A 20,938-nucleotide genomic window follows, 5' to 3' on the forward strand; every position below is an offset into this window, starting at 1 on the left:
AATTAAATAGCAAAAGCAAAATGTACTACAAATCGTTAAATCCTTTCAGGACAGATGCAATTAAGCGTTACCGCATTATACCCTAAAAATAAACATTACATAATATAAAACGTTTTAGAAAGCTTTTGTTTCCTTTTAAGTTTCGAGTCACAAAATTATGAATTAGTGAACGTACTGCACAGTATATATTAATCATAATACATGTTGTAACAACTTAACCAATTTTCTATTAACATGTAGGTGGTGTACTTCCAGCCGCAGGTGCAGCAGCTCCGGCCGCAGGTGCCGCTGCTCCAGCCGCAGGTGCAGCAGCTCCACTCGCGGGATTACTTCCACTTGCGGTGGCAGGTGTACCTTTTAACCATGCTGGGATGTTTCCAGAGAATGGTTTTCCGAATGTTCCAGAAAATGTTTTTCCTCCCCAAGATCCTCCATATCCACCATAAATTGGCAATTTGAGTTGGACTGAAGGAGTTGAAGAAGTTCTTTCCGCACTCGGCTTTACTCCCATCCTACGCCTACATATATACCCGCAAGTGCGTAAATATGTCAAAGGTTATAAATATACCACTGAGATACATATACGACCATCGTTTAGTGTGGATTCGAAATATTTATATCTAATAATAACATCCGTAGCCTTGGCAAGAGGCTAATGTATAAATGTATATGAAGAACTAGAAGCATAAGTCTCAGGGTGACTCCTATTCATTATTATTTTTTTAATTTAACTTAATGAGCCACCTGATGAGAGCAACAGCCATCGCTCCTAGGGTACCACCGGCCGTGAACCCTGAAGCTAAGACAGCAGTGGCTATCGTGGCTGGTACAAGAATCGGACTGAATATGATGAAAAGCGGTGTGGTTACGGTTAATGTCGCGGCTGAAGTAGCGAATGTTAGACCTGCTAAACCTAATAAGACTATAGATGCCACGGCAGCGATAACCACCTGACAAACCTCCAACAATGGGATGAGAAAAGAAAACATTATTGTGATAAATTTTAAATTTGGATGACTGAGATTTGTTTTGGTGGAGTCCTTCCCATCGGCTCATACTTTATTATCGGATGGTTGTTAGGAGTCTTTTACATGCAAAAATTTAGAGATCTACAACACGTCACATTTGCATTCTTTTTCTTCTCCTTTTTTTTTGGTCATGCATTTTGGACCTTCTTTTCTTTCTTGTTAAAAGCTCAAACATTAATTGTCGTGTTGCAATTCATGTTTACGGTCGGATCGGAACATCCTAAAACAGGTGCTTGGAAAGATAATCCATGGAGGCTAGATTTTGCTGAAGTTTGATGCTTGCAGTAAATCTAGATTCGGCTCAATGAAATTGTCATATGTTGAATTTTTTTAAAAAATCTCGTAAAAATAAAATAATATTTATATTCACATTAATACATATATGTGAGATGAATTTCAAGATTCTTGTGAGGTTGTCCGATCCAAGTGGGGCAGTTGGATAATACAAACAAAAAATTCTCGAACCAAATATTGATGGTTCAACTAGTTATGGTGTGTGCTGTTCTAGGTCTAATAGACCCAAATTCGAGTCCTATATATACTCTTCTTATATGTACTATTTTTGGAGAGAGCGGACAGAAAAATTGGTCTTGGAACTAAAGAAACAGTGAATATATCCAAAGTGTGAAAATTTCAAGTTATAAAACAAAGCAGTGGAAATTTTTGGTCATTTTCAACAAGCCCAAACCGCTTTGTCATTTGAAATTTTTTCTGAATCAGAAATGTAAAATCTATTTCAACATAGAAAGTAACCAATCAAGCCTCCTCTCCTTCGGTTAACAGCCATGACTTCTTTCAATTTATATTCGTTTAACTATAATAAAATGCTTCCTTATAACTAATTAACTGAAGCAAAGTCTACAACAGATCTTCAAATACTTTCAAGAAAGAAAGGTATAAAGCTAGCATTCCCACATTATTATTATTTTTTAAATAAACATTGTACTATAGTATTTCTTGTTATCTTTATAATCAGATTCAACATTACATTTAACATAAAACGTTTTAGGAAGCCTTTCATAAAAATCTTGAATTAATGCACAGTGTTCTGCTTAATGTTGGAACACCAATGTCCTTTACTCCTCCTCCACGAAGCTGCCTCGACCTCCGGACATACCTCCACTTCCGTGTTTACCTCCGTATTTACTTTTGAGCTTACCTCCGTATTTACTTTTGAGCTTACCTCCGTATTTACTTTTGAACTTATCTCCGTATTTACTTTTGAGCTTATCTCTGAGTTTACCTCCTTGTTTACATCCTCCACCTCCGTGTTTACTTCCTCCACTTCCGGACATACTTCCTTCACTTCCAGACATACTTCGGCCTTCACTTCCAGACATACTTCCTTCACTTCCGGACATACTTCCTCCACTTCCGGACATACTTCCTCCACTTCCGGACAAACCTTTTTTACTACTCTTACCTCTTAGACCTTTAGATTTACTTTCTCCACTTTTAGATTTACGTCCGAACATACTGCCTCCGGACTTACTACCTCCGGACATACTACCTCCAGACATACTACCTCCGGACATACTTCCTTCACTTCCGGACATACTTCTTTCACTTCCGGACATACCTCCTTTCTTTCCGAATTTACCCCCTAGACCTCCGGATTTACGTTTTCCACTCTTAGATTTACCTCCTCCACTTCCGGACATACCTTCACTTCCGGACGACATACCTCCTTCACTTCCAGACATACCTCCGGACATACCTTTTATACTTTTTGATTTACCTTTTTTACCTCCAAGTTTATGTTCTTTACTTTTAGATTTACTTCCTCGACCACCGGACATACCTTCATCCCCAGACGACGACGAACCTCCTTCACTGCCAGACATACCTCCTTTACTCCCAGATTTACCTTTCCCACCCCCAAATTTACCTAACCCTGGGATCATTTTACACCAAGCTGGCAGATTAAACCCACCTTTAGACTTAGACTTTGATTTTGTCTTTGAATTTGACTTTGACTTTGCGATCAGAGTTTTATCTCCTCCTCCCGAAGTCGGTGGAAGTCCGGCTGGAGGTGGATTATTTTTCGCCTTTACTCCCAACCTACGCCTACATCACACAAACGCGTTTGCATATATTATATATACGTCAGAGATTTGTTAAGAAAACAAATGATGTACAATATATCAATTTATTAATTACGTTGACAACTTTTACAAATGATGTTTCAAAAAAGGGAAAAGATGTTGTGACATAAACTATATAACTTACTGAGTTTTCTTATGTAATGAATAAATATATAAGTATATATAAATCTCGAGTGATTCCAATATAATTTGTTTAATCAGGATCTTACTTAATGAGCCACATGATGAGACCAATTGCTGTCGCTCCAAAGGAGGCACCGGCCGTTAACCCTGTGCTTAAGACAGCCGTGGCTAACGTAGCGGGTACGAGAATGGGACTGAATATGATGAAAAGCGGTGTGCTTACGACTAATCCCACGGCAGAACCGGCGAGGGTTACACAGGCGAAGCCTAAGAAGACTACGGAGGCAACAGAAGCAATAATGATCTTAATAACCTCCAACAATGGCATGAGAAAAGAGAACATATTGAGAAAAGAAAACTTTCTTCCCTCTCTCTCTGACAGAGACTGAGCTGATGATGGGTTTTGTGACAGAGACGGAAACATTCTGCCCTCTCTCATTGACAGAGACTGAGCTGATGATGTTTGAGGCAGAGACAGAAAAGGAAACTTTCTGCCCTCTCTCATTGACAGAGACTGAGCTGATGATGGGTTTTGATTAAGTTCTTCGCTCATCTTTTCTGATCGGATTGTTGTGTTTTGGTGATGAGAAGAGAGAGGGGTTTTTATGAAGGATTTGTGTGGTTTACTACGTGCACGATACACATCCATGCGAAACGATTGGAGTGAATGGGAGACCTACGCTACGTCACGTCACAATTTTTTTTTTTTTTTTTAATATCTCTTTTCTTTGTGTGTGTGTGTGTGCGCGTTGGGGTTGTCATGTTTCAAAAGAAAAGATGCTGTCATGTTTTTTAGGCCTTTTTAAAAATTTATTCTTTCTTGGAAAAAAACTAAGCTATTTTCTTTCATTCTATTGCTTAATGAAATATCAAAGCGTGAAGAAAGGTTTGTTGTTGTTACTTTGAGCCATCTACGTACATGCAATAAATGAGGTAAATGATACATTTTGGTACTTGATGAATTTTGATTTATTTTTATTTAATTAAAAGATTGTTGGTTGAAACTGGCAATTGGTGAAACGATTTAGTACTATCTTTGTTTTTTTTAACGCTAAATTAGAAGAAATACACAACAGAAGTTTTGCTTAAAGTCTGTTTTGAAAATAATATATGATAGTTTTCCCCGAAGACATAGACAGTTAGGGATTATATTTGTTTGTTTTCTAACTTATCAACTCACAGCCTTTTTTTTTTTTGAGAAAAATTCAACTGAGCATTGATACGGAATTAAGGCATCATCCCTTGTCTTCACCCTCTCCAAATCCAATAACCGTGAACGAGATCATCCCAGGAAGATGATCATTACCCTAAAAAGACTCTGTTCAACAAAATTATGATATGTCTATGGGTTAGAGATTATTGCTTCCATTGAACTGAAAAGGGATTGGGTTTGGTTAACACAATTGCTTTAAAGGTATAATACAATTGCTTTGATTAACTTGGATCCAGCCTCATTCATGTATGTTAGTACCGAAGAATTACTTCATTTAAACAAATTTATAATGAAAAATGCGTGCAGTGTTTTATAGTACACATTAATACAAATGATATTTGAGACATGTAATAGGATAGCTACATTAGGTTTAATTTATGAAACCCAATAATTAAGTTTCAGTTTGCTACATATCATCCTTACGAACAAGCCGGCGGTTTTTTTCCAGTCCCTCCCCCCGTTTTACCTCCCGACGCTCCTCCAGCTGGTTTATCCCCTTTTGCTCCTCCGAGTTTATCCCCCTTGGCTCCAACGGGTTTACTCCCCTGCATTCCCCCGAGTTTATCCCCTTTTGCTCCTCCAAGCTTATCCCCCTTGGCTCCTCCGAGCTTATCTCCCTTGGCTCCAACGGGTTTATCCCCTTTCAATCCTCCGTGTTTACTCCCCTTTGCTCCTCCGGATTTATCCTCCTTCGCTCCACCGTGTTTACCTCCGACTCCTCCGAGCTTATCCCCCTTGGCTCCTCCGTTTTTATCTCCCTTCGCTCCACTGTGTTTATCCTCGGGCGCTCCTCCGAGCTTATCCCCCTTCCCTCCTCCGGGTTTATTCCCCGACACTCCTACGGATTTCTTCCCCAACGCTCCTCCGGATTTCTTCCCCGATGCTCCTCCCAACGTTCCTCCCGATGCTCCACCGGATTTCTTCCCCGATGCTCCTCCCAACGTTCCTCCCGACGCTCCTCCGGATTTCTTCCCCAACGCTCCTCCGGATTTCTTCCCCGATGCTCCTCCCGACGTTCCTCCCGATGCTCCACCGGATTTCTTCCCCGATGCTCCTCCCGACGTTCCTCCCGACGCTCCTCCGGATTTCTTCCCCGACGCTCCCCCTGCAATATCTCCTGACGTTGCTCCTGGTATATCTGCTTTGGTTGGAGCTCCCTTAGGAGGTGGATTGTTCTTTGGTTTTACTCCAATCCTATATCTACATCACGCACACAAACACACCACTTATATCAAACTATTTAGAAACTCTTTGTTCTGAAAACATGCATTATGCAGGTTCGTTGTAGATTAATATGCCTTATAACACTTTTGAGTATAAAAGGACGTATACTACGTGTCCACGTGAAAAAAAAAATATATATAAGCATGAATCTCAAGAATTTTCGATAGGGTTTCTTTAAATTTCGAGGAAAATATAATAGTAAATTAAATAATTTAAATTTTTTTTACTTAAATAGCCAAAATACGAGAGCAAATGCCGTCACTACGAGGGCGGCGGCGCCCACAACCCCGCCGACTACGAGAGTAGTGGTTATAGTGGCTGGTACGAGAATCGGACTGAAGATGACAAAAAGGGGTGTGGCTATGATTAGTCCTACGACTGAGCCGCCGAGGCTTATACCGGCGAACACTAAGAAGACTACAGATGCTATGGCAGCGATAACCACCTGAAAAAGCTGTACAACTGGGATGAGAAAGGAGAGCATTTTGGAATTGCTTTTGATCTAGTATGGTTACTACTCTAATCGTATGGTGTTGGAAAGATGAAGGGCTTTTATGAAAAGAGTTGTGTGGGGGTGTACGTGCACGGTATGGTACACACGCATGCTCCATGCAAAACAATGGAAATAAATAAGGATCTACGTCACGTCACACCAAATTTGCTTCTACTTGTTGATTGGTGTCATGTATTTTTCTAGAGAATATTTCTATATATTTAATGTATGACAAAATAAAGTTAAGAGGTTACAAAGTCCATTAACCTTTGACTTTGAGTATGAGTAGAGTTGTCCGTAGCAACTTGTGACTTCTCAATCGGCAGCTCCAACTCCACAAAACTCCTCACTTTATCAATTTGGTTCAAAGACTTTTTCTGTTTTGATGAAAATTGGTACGGACATTTCGAAATTCGAACAACTCAAACTTAGTCATAAGTTACAATTTGTTCACACTTTGTATTTATTATGTATCACCTAACTAAACATTTTTCTTTTGATCTCTTATAATTCTTTTTTGTAGTCCTAAAACTCAAATAATCTTCTGAAGATTTTTTTTAATTAAAAAAAGGGAAACTATTAACAAAAAAATCTTTTATTTTATTGTGATGAAATATAAAAGCTTGATATATTTGTACTTATAGTTTTCTGTAAACATCTATTATGTTTAATTTCAATGCATCAACCTTCAACCCAAAAAAAAAAAATGAATGTTTTTTTTTTCTCTTTTGCCGTAAGAATGTTTCTCTTTTAGGGTTATAAGATTATAAGCACATATGCAATTACCGAGTGACATGATTATGAAGATAATCCGCAGTTATGAAGGCTTCTGTTTTAAAGTTTTTCAAATTTCAGTTCTTATATTTTTTTTTCCAATTACATTTTGTAACAGTCTTAAAAGACATTTCTAAATTTCTCATTTTATTTATGGTAACACACGATATACATCAATGGAATGATATTGGAAATATCCGGGGGTATACATGTAATTTAATAAAGAGAGGATGGGTACATTTTTATTTTATTTATGGAACCCCAGTAATTAAGTATGATCAAGTTCCTCCATTATATAAGATATCATCCCAAATTAGGAAACGCCTAATCCTATTTTGATGATGCTGGACTAGACGGTGGCGTCAATCCTGGAATTTTTGGCGGCTCCTTCCCTGTACGTTTCCTACACACAATTATATACTTCTGATTATTAAAAATTCGTTGACTCGTTGCACAAAAGAAATATATATATATATATATATTCTAGCTTTTATCAAATAACGAATCGAACATGAACCAGGTTTGAACCAAAGTGTTGCCAAACTCAAACCCAACTTGAAAAGAATGATAGAGTTTAGTAAGTGTTATACATTCTCAATACCAATAAGGCAATAACTATACCAATATTTTTTTTTGAATAAAAACCTTCAAATGTATATTATATGTAGATGCATTTGCCTAAATTTGCATATGAATAAAAGTAAAAAAAAAATTGCGGGAAAGTGGTTTTCAATAGTTTACTTGTAGAGCCACATAAGGATGGAGATAACTGTGGCACCAAAGGAACCGGAGGCTGTGAAACCTGTAGCTAGCAATGTAGTGGCTATAGTCGCTGGCACGAGAATCGGACTGAAAATGACAAAAAGCGGTGTGCTTATGACTAATGCGACCACTGAGCCGCCGAGGGTTATACCGGCGAATGTCAAAAGAGCTAGTGCACACCCGGCGGCGAAAACCGTCTGAACAATCTCAAACATCTTTGGGATGATCAAATTAAACGGCTGGGATTTCTCTCTGATCGAATGATTTGTGATTTGGTGATGGGAAGAAGTGGGGTTTTATCAATAACTAGTGGAAGTCTACGTGAACGCTACGCTTCACATTCATTCTCCATGCAAAACGATCTGAATGAAAAATGGAAAATGTGTTACGTCACGTCATAATTTGTCTCCTTTTTTTTTTAATGTGGATTGTCACGGTTTTTGGCCTTTTCCTTGTTTTGATTTTGGAAATATATATGTTGATCTTGATTTCGTATCCCTAACTTTTTTTTTTAACTAGAGAATAATACAGAAATAAATTTGGGGTTTTAAGAACTACAAAATACAAATTACAAAATTCGTGACAATTACATTTTTTCTCAGAAAATTTGTAACGAAAAAAATCCTTTAACAATGGCAATTAACAAGAATCAGAGTTCCATAAAAGGGAAAATATTTAACACCGTAACAAAATTTCAACTATTAGTATGATGGGTCTTTCCCAATCCCAATAGTAACAGAAACAAATGTTATTATTGGAATAAGTTGACCCAAAAAAAAAAATGTTATTGACAGTATTCTCTTTATGGGATATGATATGGTTCACTTTGAGACAGATTGTCAAAAAATGTTGAATGTTATAAATGAGTCAAAAGACGGGCCGGTGTTTGCCTCGGAGCTTGATTATTTTCAATCCTTTCGAAGAAGGTATTCTATGTTTTCTATTGACTTTATATCTAGAATAAACAATATCCATGTCGATTGCCTTGCGAAAGCGGCTCAAACACGAGGGTCTCTTTCTTTTCCCATGTAGGTCTGCAGTTTCCAGATTGGTTAGCTCATCAGGCTATTTTATTTGAACCGATTTATTAAGATACGAAGATTTTGAGGTAAAAACAAAAAAAAAAAGTAAAAAAGATAAGCTTCGAACGAGTATTTCGTTTGAGCTAATTATGGCTCTATTTCAGCACGGCCTTGACCATATTGTACATGACTAAATTTTGTAACTGATTCGATTTAAATTAAATGGTAGAATGATGAAATATATGTTAAAGGCTTATTATTAGCATGGAGTCCCAGCCAGGGACTAATTTGGTCGGTTCAACCTGTAAATAATTTTCGATTTTGCCCTTGACGGAGCGGCAACAACAACAACAACAACGGATCGCTGGTGAGACTATCTCGAAATATTCATCTAAAGTTAATATCATATATAAACCTCGGTTAAAAAATACTACTAAAACAATAAACATCATGAAGACATTTGTTATTGTTTCTGTAGCACAGCATACATTAATAAAAAGATATTTGAGAATTTAATTTCATCAGCACGTAATTAATATTAAGCAACAAAAAAGTGGATAAATTGTAATTAGTTTATGGAATTCCAGTATCATCCTTTGTTTATGTCCTTGACTTATTTTCCCGATTTAGCTGCCGGCTTAGCTGCTGGTTTAGCTGCCGGTTTAGCTGCTGGCTTAGCTGCTGGTTTTTTTGCTGGTTTTGCTGCTTCACCTCCTGCAGCTCCACCTGCTGCTGGGGCAGCTGCAGCTCCTCCACCAGCCGGTGTCAATCCTGGAATTTTTGGCGGCTCTTTACCCGTCAATTTCCTAGACACAAAAACAAAGTCTGGTTATAAAAAGTTGTGGTAACGTAGTTTTCATACTTACGGCTCAAAGCTGTTCGCCATCAAGCAACTTTAATATCTGTACGAGACTTTGTTGATATATCATACATATAAACATTTACAGCAATGCAAAAGAAAAAAATGATATAAGTATATGGAATATGTAAAATTATGAAACTAAAGTTCGATAATCGTTTATGACGTAAGTAACTTCTTCCAAATATAATCAAACTAACAATTTTAAGTATCTTTCGAACCATTACGCTACTGTACAACCATTTTTATTCGGTCACTACTCTCACGTAATGTATAGTTGGAACTTATATATGTATAATAAAATAGGAAATCAGATATATATTAATCTTCACCAAGATAACCGGATACATTATATTAGCGTCGGAATAAAATTTAAAAATCTTGTGCATGTGCGCATACGTATACGTATAAATAATAAAAATGAAAGTCTAGTGGGTTAGTGTTAATTACTTGTAGAGCCACAAGATGATGGTGAGAAACGTCACACCGGAGCTACCTCCGGCCATTAAACCCGAAGCAATAATAGTGGTGGTAATACCCGCGGGTACGAGAACCGGGCTGAATAGGAGGAACAGCGGCATGGTGGCGACAAATGCCACGGCTGTGCCGGTTAGAGATAGACCGGCCAGCAACAAGAGAAATATTGCGGCTTGTGTTGCTAACATAGCCGTCATAACACCCTTAAGCGTCGGCCTTTGGGATCGTACTACTACTTTCTTTTTCTTGCCGAACAACAATTTGAGGAAAACCATTGTCGCTTGATCCGGATGATGATTGTGGGGAATTTGGAGAGTGGTTTTTAATGAGAGAAGAGAGAGTGGTGTGGTCTACGTGCACGGCACGTGCTTACCCCATGCGAAACGATGCGAGTGAATTTGTTGAGCTCTACGTCACGTCAATGCCTCTCTTTTTTCGTTGGTTTGTCACATTTTCTTGGCCTCTTTTTTTCTTGTTTTCCTCTGTTTGCTTGTAAAATAGTAGTAGGTACTTTGGTTTATTTTTCTGATTTCGGTTTAGTTATATAATTTGATTAGTTTACTTTTTCCTAATATATGAATGTATTATATTCAGTCATTTTGATTCGGTTTGAATACATTTATCGCTTGATATATTCAGATTAAAATTGATGTGGTTTTATTAGAGTTTGTTTCGGTTGTGTTTTATCTTACCTGTGCTAAAACACAATTAAGTTTCACTGAATGTTCTTATTAAGACGCTCATTAATTGTGTAGAAACCAAGTGATGATACCGTGTATCCGTATGGTGTATGGTTAATTAATACGATGCTAAACGATCTTGTACCGAATGATTTGATTTTGAGGTTTGGATAGGGGAATAATAACTCGAGTAGTCGGTCTAGACAGGGCGATCAGAATCTTCAATAGACCAATATGATAACTTTCGACATCCGATAATTTGAATGTGATAATTAGATGTTGAAAAAGATTCATATAATAAGATATTTGAGAAATTTAGTTTCATCAACACGTGATTAGTCTATTGAACAAAAGGTGGAGATTCATTAGATTTAATTTTCGACATTCCAATGATTATCTATATTTAACTTTTCCATATTATATCCCTTTACATATGTTTTTTTTTTTCTTTTCATTTTTTCGGTTTAGCTTTAGCTGCTGATTTTGCGGCTGGCTTTGCTGTTGGTTTACTTGCTGGTTTTGCTTTCGGTTTAACTGCTGGTTTTGCTGTCGGTTTAACTGATGGTTTTGCTGCTGGTTTTGTTGTCGACTTAGGTTTAGCTTTCGGTTTAGCAGCCGGTTTATCTTTCGGTTTAGCCACCGGTTTAGCTTTTGGTTTTGTTGTCGCCTTAACTGATGGTTTTGTTGTTGACTTAGTTGCCGGTTTAGCCGATGGTTTTGCTGTCGATTTTGTTGGTGACTTAGCTTTCGGTTTTGTTACTGGTTTAGAAATTGGTTTAGTTGTTGGTTTAAGCGTCCCTTTAGATGTTGGTTTAGATGTCTTTTTGGCTGTCGACTTAGATGCCGCTTTAGATGTTGTTGGTTTCTTTGCAGATTTACTTGTCGATTTAGTTGTTGGTTTAATTTTCGGCTTAGTTGTCGGTTCAACTGTTGGTTTAGATGACGGTTTAAATGATGGTATAAATGATGGTCCACTCGGTGCAGCTCCCCCTGATGCATCTCCAGCCGGTGCGACTCCACCCGATGCATCACCAACCGGCACGTCTGCACTCGATGCATTTGCAGCTGGTGCAGCTCCACCAGGTGCAGCTCCAATCGATGCATCCCCAGCCGGTGTCGCTCCACCTGATGCATCCCCAGCCGGTGTCCCTCCACCTGATGCATCCCCAGCCGGTGTGGCTCCACCCGATGCATCCCCAGTCAGTGCGGCTCCACCTGATGCATCTCCAGCTGGAGCAGCTCCCATCGATGCAGTTCCACCCGATGCATCTCCACCTGGTGTAGCTCCATCCGGTGTAGTTCCACCCGGTGTAGCACCACCTGGTGTAGCTCCATCCGGTGTAGTTCCATCCGGTGTAGTTCCACCCGGTGTAGCACCACCCGGTACATCTCCACTTGGTGTAGCTCCAGTCGGTGCATCTCCACTTGGTATCAATCCTGGAATTTTTGGCGGGTCCTTCCCAGTAATTTTTCTAGACACAATAAAATATGTATGGTTAATTACGATATTTTTACTAAATACAGCTCAAAATATTTCGCCACCAAACAACTTTATAATCTGTATACTACTACTAAACTGTTGATGCGTATAAATGTTTATGATAATGAGCACAGATGACAGCTCAAAATGGCAGTTGAAAACAAAAATGGACGATATAAAACGATAGTTTGATGATTTTGTTTTATTTCCATATTTACCTGATTCCTCCGTAATTAAAAAATAGACGAAAATATTACATACAGTTCACACGTATCATATAATAGCTATAGGGTGATCAATTTATAGATCAACCCGTTTATGTTCTCACTTAACGTACGTATAACTCAAATTTATATGAAAAAAATAATAAACTTAGAAACTTCAGATATTAGTCCCACCAAGATAACCCCAAATGCCAGATCAGCGATTAGAGAATTCGGAAACGCTTTTTTTTTATTTATAAAGGAGAACTCGAAAATGTTGCATGCATACATATTCCTAATAATAAAAATAAAATGAAAAAATGAAATGTTTTTGTGGGTTAGTGTTAGTTACTTGTAGAGCCAAATTAAGATGGTGACAACCGTCACACCTGAGGTGCCTCCAGCCATTAAACCTGAAGCAAGAACAGTGGCGGTAATACCCGCTGGCACGAGAACCGGGCTGAATACAAGGAATAGCGGCATGGAGGCTGCTAACGCCACGGCTGAGCCAACTAGAGATAGACCGGCCAGCAGCAAGAGGAATACTGCGGCTGTGGTGGCAAGAAACGCTGTCAAAACACCCTTAATCGTCGGCTTTGGGGATCGCACTTTTTTGCGTTTTTTCTTGCCATACAACATTTTTAATGGCCAGAATATCATACTGTACTTGTTTTATCGGAATGGTTGTGGGATTTCATGAATTAAGGAGAGTGGATTTTATCTTATGAATAGAGGTATGGTCTACGTGCACGTACGTGCTACCCCATGCGTAACGATGTGAGTGACTATTGAACTCTACGTCACCTCAATGCATCTTCTTCTTCTTTTGTTAGATTGCCACATTTTTTGGGCCTCTATCCTTGTTTTCTCGCTTTCTTGTAAACTAGTTGTGGGTATTTTGGTTAATTTTCAGATTCTGTTTGGGTAGGTTGGTTTGACTAGTTTATTTTTCGTTAATATGTGACGTTGAATTATAAGTTGTACCCAAAGTCATTTTGATTCGGTTTGAGTAGAAATTCGTTTGATTTAGTTAGATTTTGGTGTGGTTTTGATAAAGTTTTCTTTTCGGTTGTATCTTACATGCATGTGTTAAAAATCTATTTTCTTAAAAATGAATTAGTATAGTTAGCTAATTGAACTATTAATGTTGAGTGTTCTCAAACTTTGATTATTCGAATACAATAGATTCCAACTTATAGAAACAATGTAATTAATGTGCCTAATAGCAGTGCATTCCATGTAACTACTGTAGGTTCTGTAGCTGTAGTACTAGTATGTGCAAGTGGTCGATCAAAGAGTCACCTAATACAATTCAATTCATACTTTTCCCGGAATGATGTTGGTGGTTGAAATAGGACAGTCTCTTAATACCTGTTTGAGTTTCCTTTTTTTTTTTTGGGTTTATGGAGTATTATTATATTACAATTTACAACATTTACTTCATTTAGACTATGATGAGCAGTGAGCAACATAAACGATATCTTAAATTTTCAGTAATATCTGTAAAATTTAGAACGAGAATTAAGAAAAACTCGCAAAGAGTACTGTGCATACATTTTTCAAATGTTTTTGTTTTCCATATACTTCTTGTATACTATAGTTGTATCCCATATAAAAATAAAATAAAAAATACATTAGGTTGTTCTATATATCTGAAACTACTTTTAAAAATTAATAGTCTAGGTGTGATCATATTCAATTATGAACATAAAAGTGATTAACATATCATTGACACAACACAACCAATAATGGATGATGGCGCAAATAGGACATCCAAACTAATCATATTTTAAGAAAAAAAGGAGGGTGGATTAGGTTTAATTGTTGTGGACTCCTACAAATTAATTAAAAAATCCAAAAAATCAAGTTGCTGCAAATCATTTCTCACTAGGAGAGGCCTACCAGGGGAAACAACTTGATTGTGCTGTCTTTCCTCTTTAATAATAAGAACGTACATCTTTTGAGATGAGCTTCCTGAAGCCAATCCGAATGTGATACGTAGACGTTGGAATGGTGTACGACAAGTTCGACGAATAATTTGATTTCCCGATACTCTCACCAAAGAGTTTCGAAAACGTGATAAGTAGTCTTCTGTTTAAATGTTAGATTCAGTTTCATTAGTTCTACTTCTACTTGAAAGGTGATAAATGGTCTTTTGTTAAATGTTAGATTCAGTTTCTAACATTTTTCATTAGTTATAGTTATACACAATGGCAGAAGGAAAAGATAAAAAGTAAAGATGAAATACTACAAAATTACGTGACTTGGTAAAGAAACAAAACATCTGAAATTATTTCGTCGTTATGCATAATACCAATAATAATAAATTGGTATAAAAACAAAAATAATAATGAGATGTTAGGGAGAAAAAAAAACGAAACAAAAATAAATAAAATTTGCAATGCCGTTGAGAATCAAATGGTTTTAAAATAGTCAGCATCAGAGGCGAAAGACAAGTTGGGCATTAAATATGAGAAGATTCATCATCGTTTACAACCAAAATGTAAAAACCAAAAAGCTTAGCTTTTAAATTGATTACAGTTTTTTTTTGCTGTGTGGAAGTGTCACGTCACACAACAACAACTTGGGTGAAGGCGTCCTTGTAAAAAGTTGGACGTTGTCTTCATAAATTGTATTAATTGAATCATACTTATATGGCCCATCTCTAAAACCACTAAAGAGAGCGACAAAACCAGAGTTTGTGTGTCCCTACCCCATCCATGGCTGCTAAAATCTTGTGATTACCTTCTTGTCTCCTTCCTCTTCTCTTTCCCTCTTTTATATAACAACCAAAATATCAGAGCTTTTGTTCAATCATCACTTGCAGGCTCTCTCTCTCTCTCTATCTAATTTCATCTGTCAAAAAAAAGAATGGCGACTGTTGATGAAAGCTCTGATTTCGAAGCTGTACAGAAGCATCTCTTTGAAGACTTGATGGTTTCTGATGGTTTCATGGGAGATTTTGACTTTGATGCTTCTTTTGTCTCCGGACTTTGGTGTATAGAAGAACCTCAGGTCCCTAAACAAGAACCTGATTCTCCAGTTCTTGATCCGGATTCTTTCGTCAAGGAGTTTCTGCAAGTGGAAGCTAAATCATTACCATCATCACCAGAGCTGAATACATCATCATCAACATATGAGACTGATCAGTCTGTGAAAAAGGCAGAAAGGTTTGAAGAAGAAGCAGAAACGAGACATTACAGAGGAGTGAGACGAAGGCCCTGGGGGAAATTTGCAGCAGAGATTCGAGATCCCGCAAAAAAAGGATCAAGGATCTGGCTTGGAACATTTAAGAGTGATGTTGATGCTGCAAGAGCCTATGACTGTGCAGCTTTCAAGCTCCGGGGAAGAAAAGCCGTTCTCAACTTCCCTCTTGACGCCGGGAAATATGAAGCTCCGGCGAATTCAGGTAGGAAAAGGAAGAGAAGTGATGTGCAGGAGGAGCTTCAAAGAACTCAGAGCAATTCATCTTCATCGTCCTGTGATGCATTTTAACATTTTAAGAGTGTGAGCAGTTTCCTTAAGTTGTATAAATTAATTGTACAAAGGAAATGAACTGTGTAGCTAGGTTAGTGTGCCTTGCAACAAATGTGTATGGATGTTTTTTTGGTAAAACAGATGTGTATGGATGTTCTGTTACTTCATGTCCCTAAGATTTACTTCTTATTGCTAAGAAAGTTATTGAGTTCTAGATCTCCAAGTAACCTAATCAGTTTGTAATTTATGAGTCAATGGTTCATGAAACAATCAAGGTCTCAATCAGTCAATCTCACACATAGAAACTTCACTGAAATCTCAACTATCAAGTGTACCTAATATGTTCTCACAAGAGGAGAATAGGGAGTGAATCAAGATGAGCAAGTTGCATGAATGTACTAGCAACTATTTGTCTCATAGGTTAGATACAAGTCAGTACTCATGGACCACACAAGCTACATCGAGATGCACAACTTGCAAATGCAGAATAAACAGAGCAGAGATATTTATCTGAATATCTACTTCTACTTGATTCTACTATATGGTTTGGTATTAATAACACTGGAAAACTAGAATACCATTTCTCAACTCTGTCTGGTTTCCCATTTTCATTGGTATTTCTCCCTTAATGGGAGGAGGAATCCTAAATATCTTTTAATCTTTTTGAACAAAATGAGGTATCCTATATACATATGCCACATTCAATCCAAGGGTTGAAGAAAATGAGCTAACCTGTAATTAGATTGAAGAATTTTCTTCAAAGGTTGACTGAGTTGTCAACGCAAGGCCCACCCTGTTGGACTTATTGGTCACCACTGCAAGAGTAAACTTGTCATAGACTTACAAAAGTATGGCATATACCAGAATATTCATTGGTTCATGGAAAAAAAACAGAACACTCTTCTCTAATCAATCATTCTCCACAGTTCCAAGGAAATCCTTGAAGAAACTCAATCATATCTATCTCACTTTGACAATGTTTGCGGGATCAATAATCTGAATACTTTTCATGTTACCAGAATGTGTTATATAGTTTTAAGGAGTACAACTGTACAAGAGACCTTCAATCTAGCATATGTATGTGTTTCCAGAATCGTAATGAATTTTTTCACTTTCAACAAGAGTTTGGAAGACACCTACTTCATATGGATCAGTGGATCACCATTTCCTCAACATTTATAAAATGATCCTGTAACATTATGATTACGAAAACACGTGTTAATCACAAGCCCATGCCGATCATTAAGATACACATCCAAAAACCTGTTCCATAGATATAGAAAAGTTTCGGTAAATACCTTCGTCGAGTCGACCATAGCCTATTTCCTGAAATGTGAACTTTATTTTGTTGGGTCAAGAAAACTCAAGAAAACTTCTTTATACATTAAAAAAATAGTTAACATTCACCAGAAATAGCCGCGGGAAATAAAAACACTCCTAAAATAAAAGACAAAAGGCTGCAACTTTTACAAAAAAAAAACACATAAGGAATCTTCAGTCATCAGAGCTGTAGTCGCTGGACTCAGGTAGAGACGGGACAGTGGCACAACAGAACGCGTCTTTGTCTTTTAGAAGGAGGCAGCTTCCATCAATGTTCCATTTGAGGTCCGATATGGAGAAGCCTGGGAGGGGGTTGCATACACAGAACGCACCAGAGGGAGTCCACATGTAAAGGTGAGAGCTTCCCGTGCATAGGAGGAGGCGTGTGCAGGTTGGGTCCCAAACAGCAGCTCGTATAGGTTCCTTCTGGACCAAGATGGCTGCAACTTCAAGGTGGCGCATGTCCCATATCCACAGAGCAGTAGGCATACTGTCGTTTCGTGTGCATATGTACTGGCTGTCTTTGCTCCAAGCCAGAAGTCCTGAGAACATTTTGAAAGAGTTAAGCTTTTGGAAGTTAAAAGCAAGAAGGATAATTTCCATATCTGATTGCAGCTTCTAATGTTGCATTTGATCGCAGAAGAAAGAGCTTACCGACTCCTTGTTTTGGGTTAGGCTTGTCTGCAGGAGGTTTCTGGAAAGGAAAAGCTACCGGTAATTCCATGACTTCATACCTGACACTTATATAGCCTTCTGAAGCATCTGGACATAGAACCACAGAAGAAAACAAGATAAGATTACAAACAACAAGAGTGATACAGAAGTTTCCCCTATCAGAAAAGAACAGGTTTGGAATCGTTCTTACCATAATTGCTTGGCATAAAGTTTTCATCCAATGATAACTCAGACATATCAAGCTGTAAAGGTTCATCGATTTCCTAAAAGGAAAAAAAAAAATATGTCCAATAATACACACGCCTGAGTTGACAGTTAGCATTCTTCAGGCTATTAGAAACTCTTTATAAAAGGGTAGAAATGGCTTATACCTTGAAGATAGCAGCAGAACAGGGCGCACGAACTGTTGATAGGTGTAAGAATTCGGCAAATGTTTTCCAAGTAAGGTGATTCAGGACCCGCAACATCTGATCGTAGCTACCAATGGCAAGAAACTGACCACATGGAGACCAGGAAACAGTCTTTACACCAAGTCCACATTCATATGCCTGGTACTTAAATAGACACCTACCATCTGGAGAATAGATTAGAACCTGCCCAAAAGCTACAAACTTTAGAGAGATCCCCGACAAACCAAACATATAAACAGGTAAGAAACTATCTAAAAATAGCACCAGCACCAAAACCAAAACGATACATACCTTATATTCAAGAGGCGAATCCCACACGACTATAGAACTATCATCAGGTGACCACTCAAGATCAGCCAAGTCCAAGGTGTCAACAGCAAAGCTACCCATAATCTCCCATGACTGACAAGACAAAAGGTTAACATAATCCTTACAATCACGCCGCGTACAGATTGCAGCAAACTTCCCATCTTGATTAAACGAAACCCCCTTGGAACCATGCTTTGGCCACTGAACATGAACACACGCCGTGTTCAAAAGAGACCAAACCGTTAACCTTAGCTGAAACTCCGAGGTAGTGAGTATATGACGGCTGTCTGGACTCCACCTAGCGTATGAAATACCAGCAGGACCTTCATCAATCTTGCAAGTCCATTCTGGTTGTGTCAATGACCAAGCTTGAATCATGGGTTTTTTATAGAGACCACAAAGGATGTACTCAGAATCAAGAGCCCATTCTATGTAGCTTATTTTATCTAAGCAAGAAAACAACTGCACAACCTGCATTTATCAAAGGTTCAACGACATTATCATCATCATCTCAAAGGTTCCAATTTCCAAAATTTAGCAAATCCAAGTTAAGTATACCTAATTTAAGCGCAAGATCTAATTGCATTTGAACATTAGAGTAAGTAAGATCCATAAATCTCAAAAGCTAAAATTGGAATTCTAATCAAAGGGTTTTAGAGTGGACTAAATTACCAAATCGAACTAATTTTATTACCTGAAACGAAAAAGTATCGCGGATCACGAGACGGTAATCATTGGCGACGGCGACGTAACGAGAGTTTGGTGAGAAACAGCAAGGACCTGTTTGCTTGTAAGCCTCCGTGAATTCCATTGTTTTTGAGTATACGCCTTAGATTCTCCGACGGGTTCTTCTAAGAAGAGACGAAGCAATGCCCTATGATCTTCGATGAACTAAGCTCCTCGATGGATCAATTCACAGTGGTAGGAGAGAGACTGCGAGAAATCCATGGAGAGAGAGAGAGAGCACAGTTTTCAAAAATTGAAATCCAACAAGAGAGATGAACGAGGCGATTCGGGTCGGGTCGGGTCAGGTTTATATTGGGTGGGTGGGTTGTCGTCACGGCTTTCAGACTAATAATGGGCCTCAGGCCCATTCGTCATAAATAGCCTTATTTAATCAACACCATGCCGTTCGTAATAACTACAACACAACATTCTGCCGGTTTATCTGACTAAACTTGATTTCGTTTATTAAGCGTTCGGTAAATTTTCTGGTTGGACAGGAACATAAAATAACAGAACAAAAAAAAAAAATTGTTATATCATATAGAATTTCACTATAAGCATATTCAACATTACATATAAACAATTAATTGTAAAACGCTTTTTTTTTTTAATAGTTTTCAGTCATAGAATTTTGAATCCATAGCACAATATGTTGGAACAGCTCGACCAATGCCGTTTACTTCGGGGGTTTGGATTTGGATTTGGATTTGGATTTGGGTGCAGGTGTACTTGCAGCTGCAGGTGCGGGTGCGGGTGCGGGTGTACTTGCAGCTGCTGGTGCGGGTGCGGGTGTACTTCCACCTGCGGGTGCGGATGAACTTCCACCGCCAGATTTATCTCCAAACGATCCAGAAAAGGTTCTTCCTCCCCAAGTTGCTGTCCAAGTTCCTCCATAACTAAAATTTGACAAAGCTTGGGTTGACGAACCTCCTCCCCAAGATCCTTTAAAAGTTCCATCATAATTAATCTTTGGCTGGAGTGAAAACAGAGTTTTGGTTGGCAAACTTCTTACAAACAGAGTTGGCTTTAGTCCCATCCTGCGGCTACATTATTTTATAGATTAAACCATGTGCACGTATATGTATATATAAGCATGAATTATACTTTGTTTGTTTTGTTTTACTTAATGAGCTACCTGATGAGAGCGATGGCCATAGCTCCAAGGATGCTACCGGCCGTAAACCCTGAGGTTAAGACAGCAGTGGCTATCGTGGCTGGTACGAGAATCGGACTGAATATGATGAAAAGCGGTGCGGTTACGGTTAATGCCGCGGCCGAACCAGCGAATGTTAGACCTGATAAACCTAAGAAGACTATAGAAGCCACGGCAGCGATAACTACCTTGAAAACCTCCAGCAATGGGATGAGAAAAGAAAACATTATTGTGATAAATGTTAAATTTCGATGAGTGAGATTTGTTATGATGGAGTCCTTCTCGGCTCATACTTTGTTATCAGATGGTCTTACATGCAAAACGATGGGAGTGAATAGAGATCTACGTCACGTTACATTAGCTTTCTTTTGCTTATTTCTTTTTCTTTGGGTTGTCATGTTTTTTGGACCTTTTCTTCTTTCTTG

At 38.2% G+C, this 20,938-nt stretch overlaps 8 protein-coding genes across 8 annotated transcripts; 1 reads left to right on the forward strand and 7 right to left on the reverse strand.

The window, feature by feature from the left end:
* Positions 1–112: 112 nt before the first annotated feature.
* On the reverse strand, positions 113–3,846 carry LOC104708345 (uncharacterized). The gene is made up of 5 exons (XM_087505791.1): positions 3,343–3,846; positions 2,109–3,095; positions 1,975–2,042; positions 745–1,051; positions 113–518 (listed from the first exon to the last, which is right to left on the reverse strand). The coding sequence occupies exons 1-5, from the start codon at positions 3,807–3,809 to the stop codon at positions 230–232; spliced, it is 2,118 nt and encodes a 705-aa protein (XP_087361917.1). The 5' UTR covers positions 3,810–3,846; the 3' UTR covers positions 113–229.
* An 874-nt stretch (positions 3,847–4,720) lies between these two features.
* LOC104768964 (uncharacterized) lies at positions 4,721–6,288 on the reverse strand. The gene is made up of 2 exons (XM_010493071.2): positions 5,921–6,288; positions 4,721–5,669 (listed from the first exon to the last, which is right to left on the reverse strand). Exons 1-2 carry the CDS (start codon positions 6,175–6,177, stop codon positions 4,889–4,891), a joined length of 1,038 nt encoding a protein of 345 aa, XP_010491373.2. The 5' UTR covers positions 6,178–6,288; the 3' UTR covers positions 4,721–4,888.
* Positions 6,289–7,090: 802 nt separating this feature from the next.
* On the reverse strand, positions 7,091–7,996 carry LOC104768965 (tapetal oleosin GRP-19). The gene is made up of 2 exons (XM_010493072.3): positions 7,702–7,996; positions 7,091–7,363 (listed from the first exon to the last, which is right to left on the reverse strand). Exons 1-2 carry the CDS (start codon positions 7,935–7,937, stop codon positions 7,291–7,293), a joined length of 309 nt encoding a protein of 102 aa, XP_010491374.1. The 5' UTR covers positions 7,938–7,996; the 3' UTR covers positions 7,091–7,290.
* Positions 7,997–9,130: 1,134 nt separating this feature from the next.
* On the reverse strand, positions 9,131–10,386 carry LOC104768966 (tapetal oleosin GRP-19). Its single transcript, XM_010493073.3, has 2 exons — positions 10,054–10,386; positions 9,131–9,550 (listed from the first exon to the last, which is right to left on the reverse strand). The coding sequence occupies exons 1-2, from the start codon at positions 10,353–10,355 to the stop codon at positions 9,358–9,360; spliced, it is 495 nt and encodes a 164-aa protein (XP_010491375.1). The 5' UTR covers positions 10,356–10,386; the 3' UTR covers positions 9,131–9,357.
* A 717-nt stretch (positions 10,387–11,103) lies between these two features.
* On the reverse strand, positions 11,104–13,160 carry LOC147918416 (uncharacterized). Its single transcript, XM_087503387.1, has 2 exons — positions 12,796–13,160; positions 11,104–12,232 (listed from the first exon to the last, which is right to left on the reverse strand). The coding sequence occupies exons 1-2, from the start codon at positions 13,101–13,103 to the stop codon at positions 11,212–11,214; spliced, it is 1,329 nt and encodes a 442-aa protein (XP_087359513.1). The 5' UTR covers positions 13,104–13,160; the 3' UTR covers positions 11,104–11,211.
* A 1,760-nt stretch (positions 13,161–14,920) lies between these two features.
* Positions 14,921–16,087, forward strand: LOC104768968 (ethylene-responsive transcription factor ERF106). Its single transcript, XM_010493075.3, has one exon. The coding sequence runs from the start codon at positions 15,315–15,317 to the stop codon at positions 15,936–15,938; it is 624 nt and encodes a 207-aa protein (XP_010491377.1). The 5' UTR covers positions 14,921–15,314; the 3' UTR covers positions 15,939–16,087.
* A 1,196-nt stretch (positions 16,088–17,283) lies between these two features.
* Positions 17,284–19,961, reverse strand: LOC104768969 (uncharacterized). The gene is made up of 6 exons (XM_010493076.3): positions 19,329–19,961; positions 18,617–19,105; positions 18,287–18,508; positions 18,106–18,178; positions 17,895–18,002; positions 17,284–17,782 (listed from the first exon to the last, which is right to left on the reverse strand). The coding sequence occupies exons 1-6, from the start codon at positions 19,443–19,445 to the stop codon at positions 17,415–17,417; spliced, it is 1,377 nt and encodes a 458-aa protein (XP_010491378.1). The 5' UTR covers positions 19,446–19,961; the 3' UTR covers positions 17,284–17,414.
* On the reverse strand, positions 19,868–20,813 carry LOC104768970 (uncharacterized). The gene is made up of 2 exons (XM_010493077.3): positions 20,496–20,813; positions 19,868–20,403 (listed from the first exon to the last, which is right to left on the reverse strand). The coding sequence occupies exons 1-2, from the start codon at positions 20,738–20,740 to the stop codon at positions 20,037–20,039; spliced, it is 612 nt and encodes a 203-aa protein (XP_010491379.2). The 5' UTR covers positions 20,741–20,813; the 3' UTR covers positions 19,868–20,036.
* Positions 20,814–20,938: the final 125 nt, after the last annotated feature.

Source organism: Camelina sativa, chromosome 20 (genome assembly GCF_030686135.1).
Source record: "Camelina sativa cultivar CO46 ecotype springtype chromosome 20, ASM3068613v1".
NCBI lineage: Eukaryota > Viridiplantae > Streptophyta > Magnoliopsida > Brassicales > Brassicaceae > Camelina > Camelina sativa.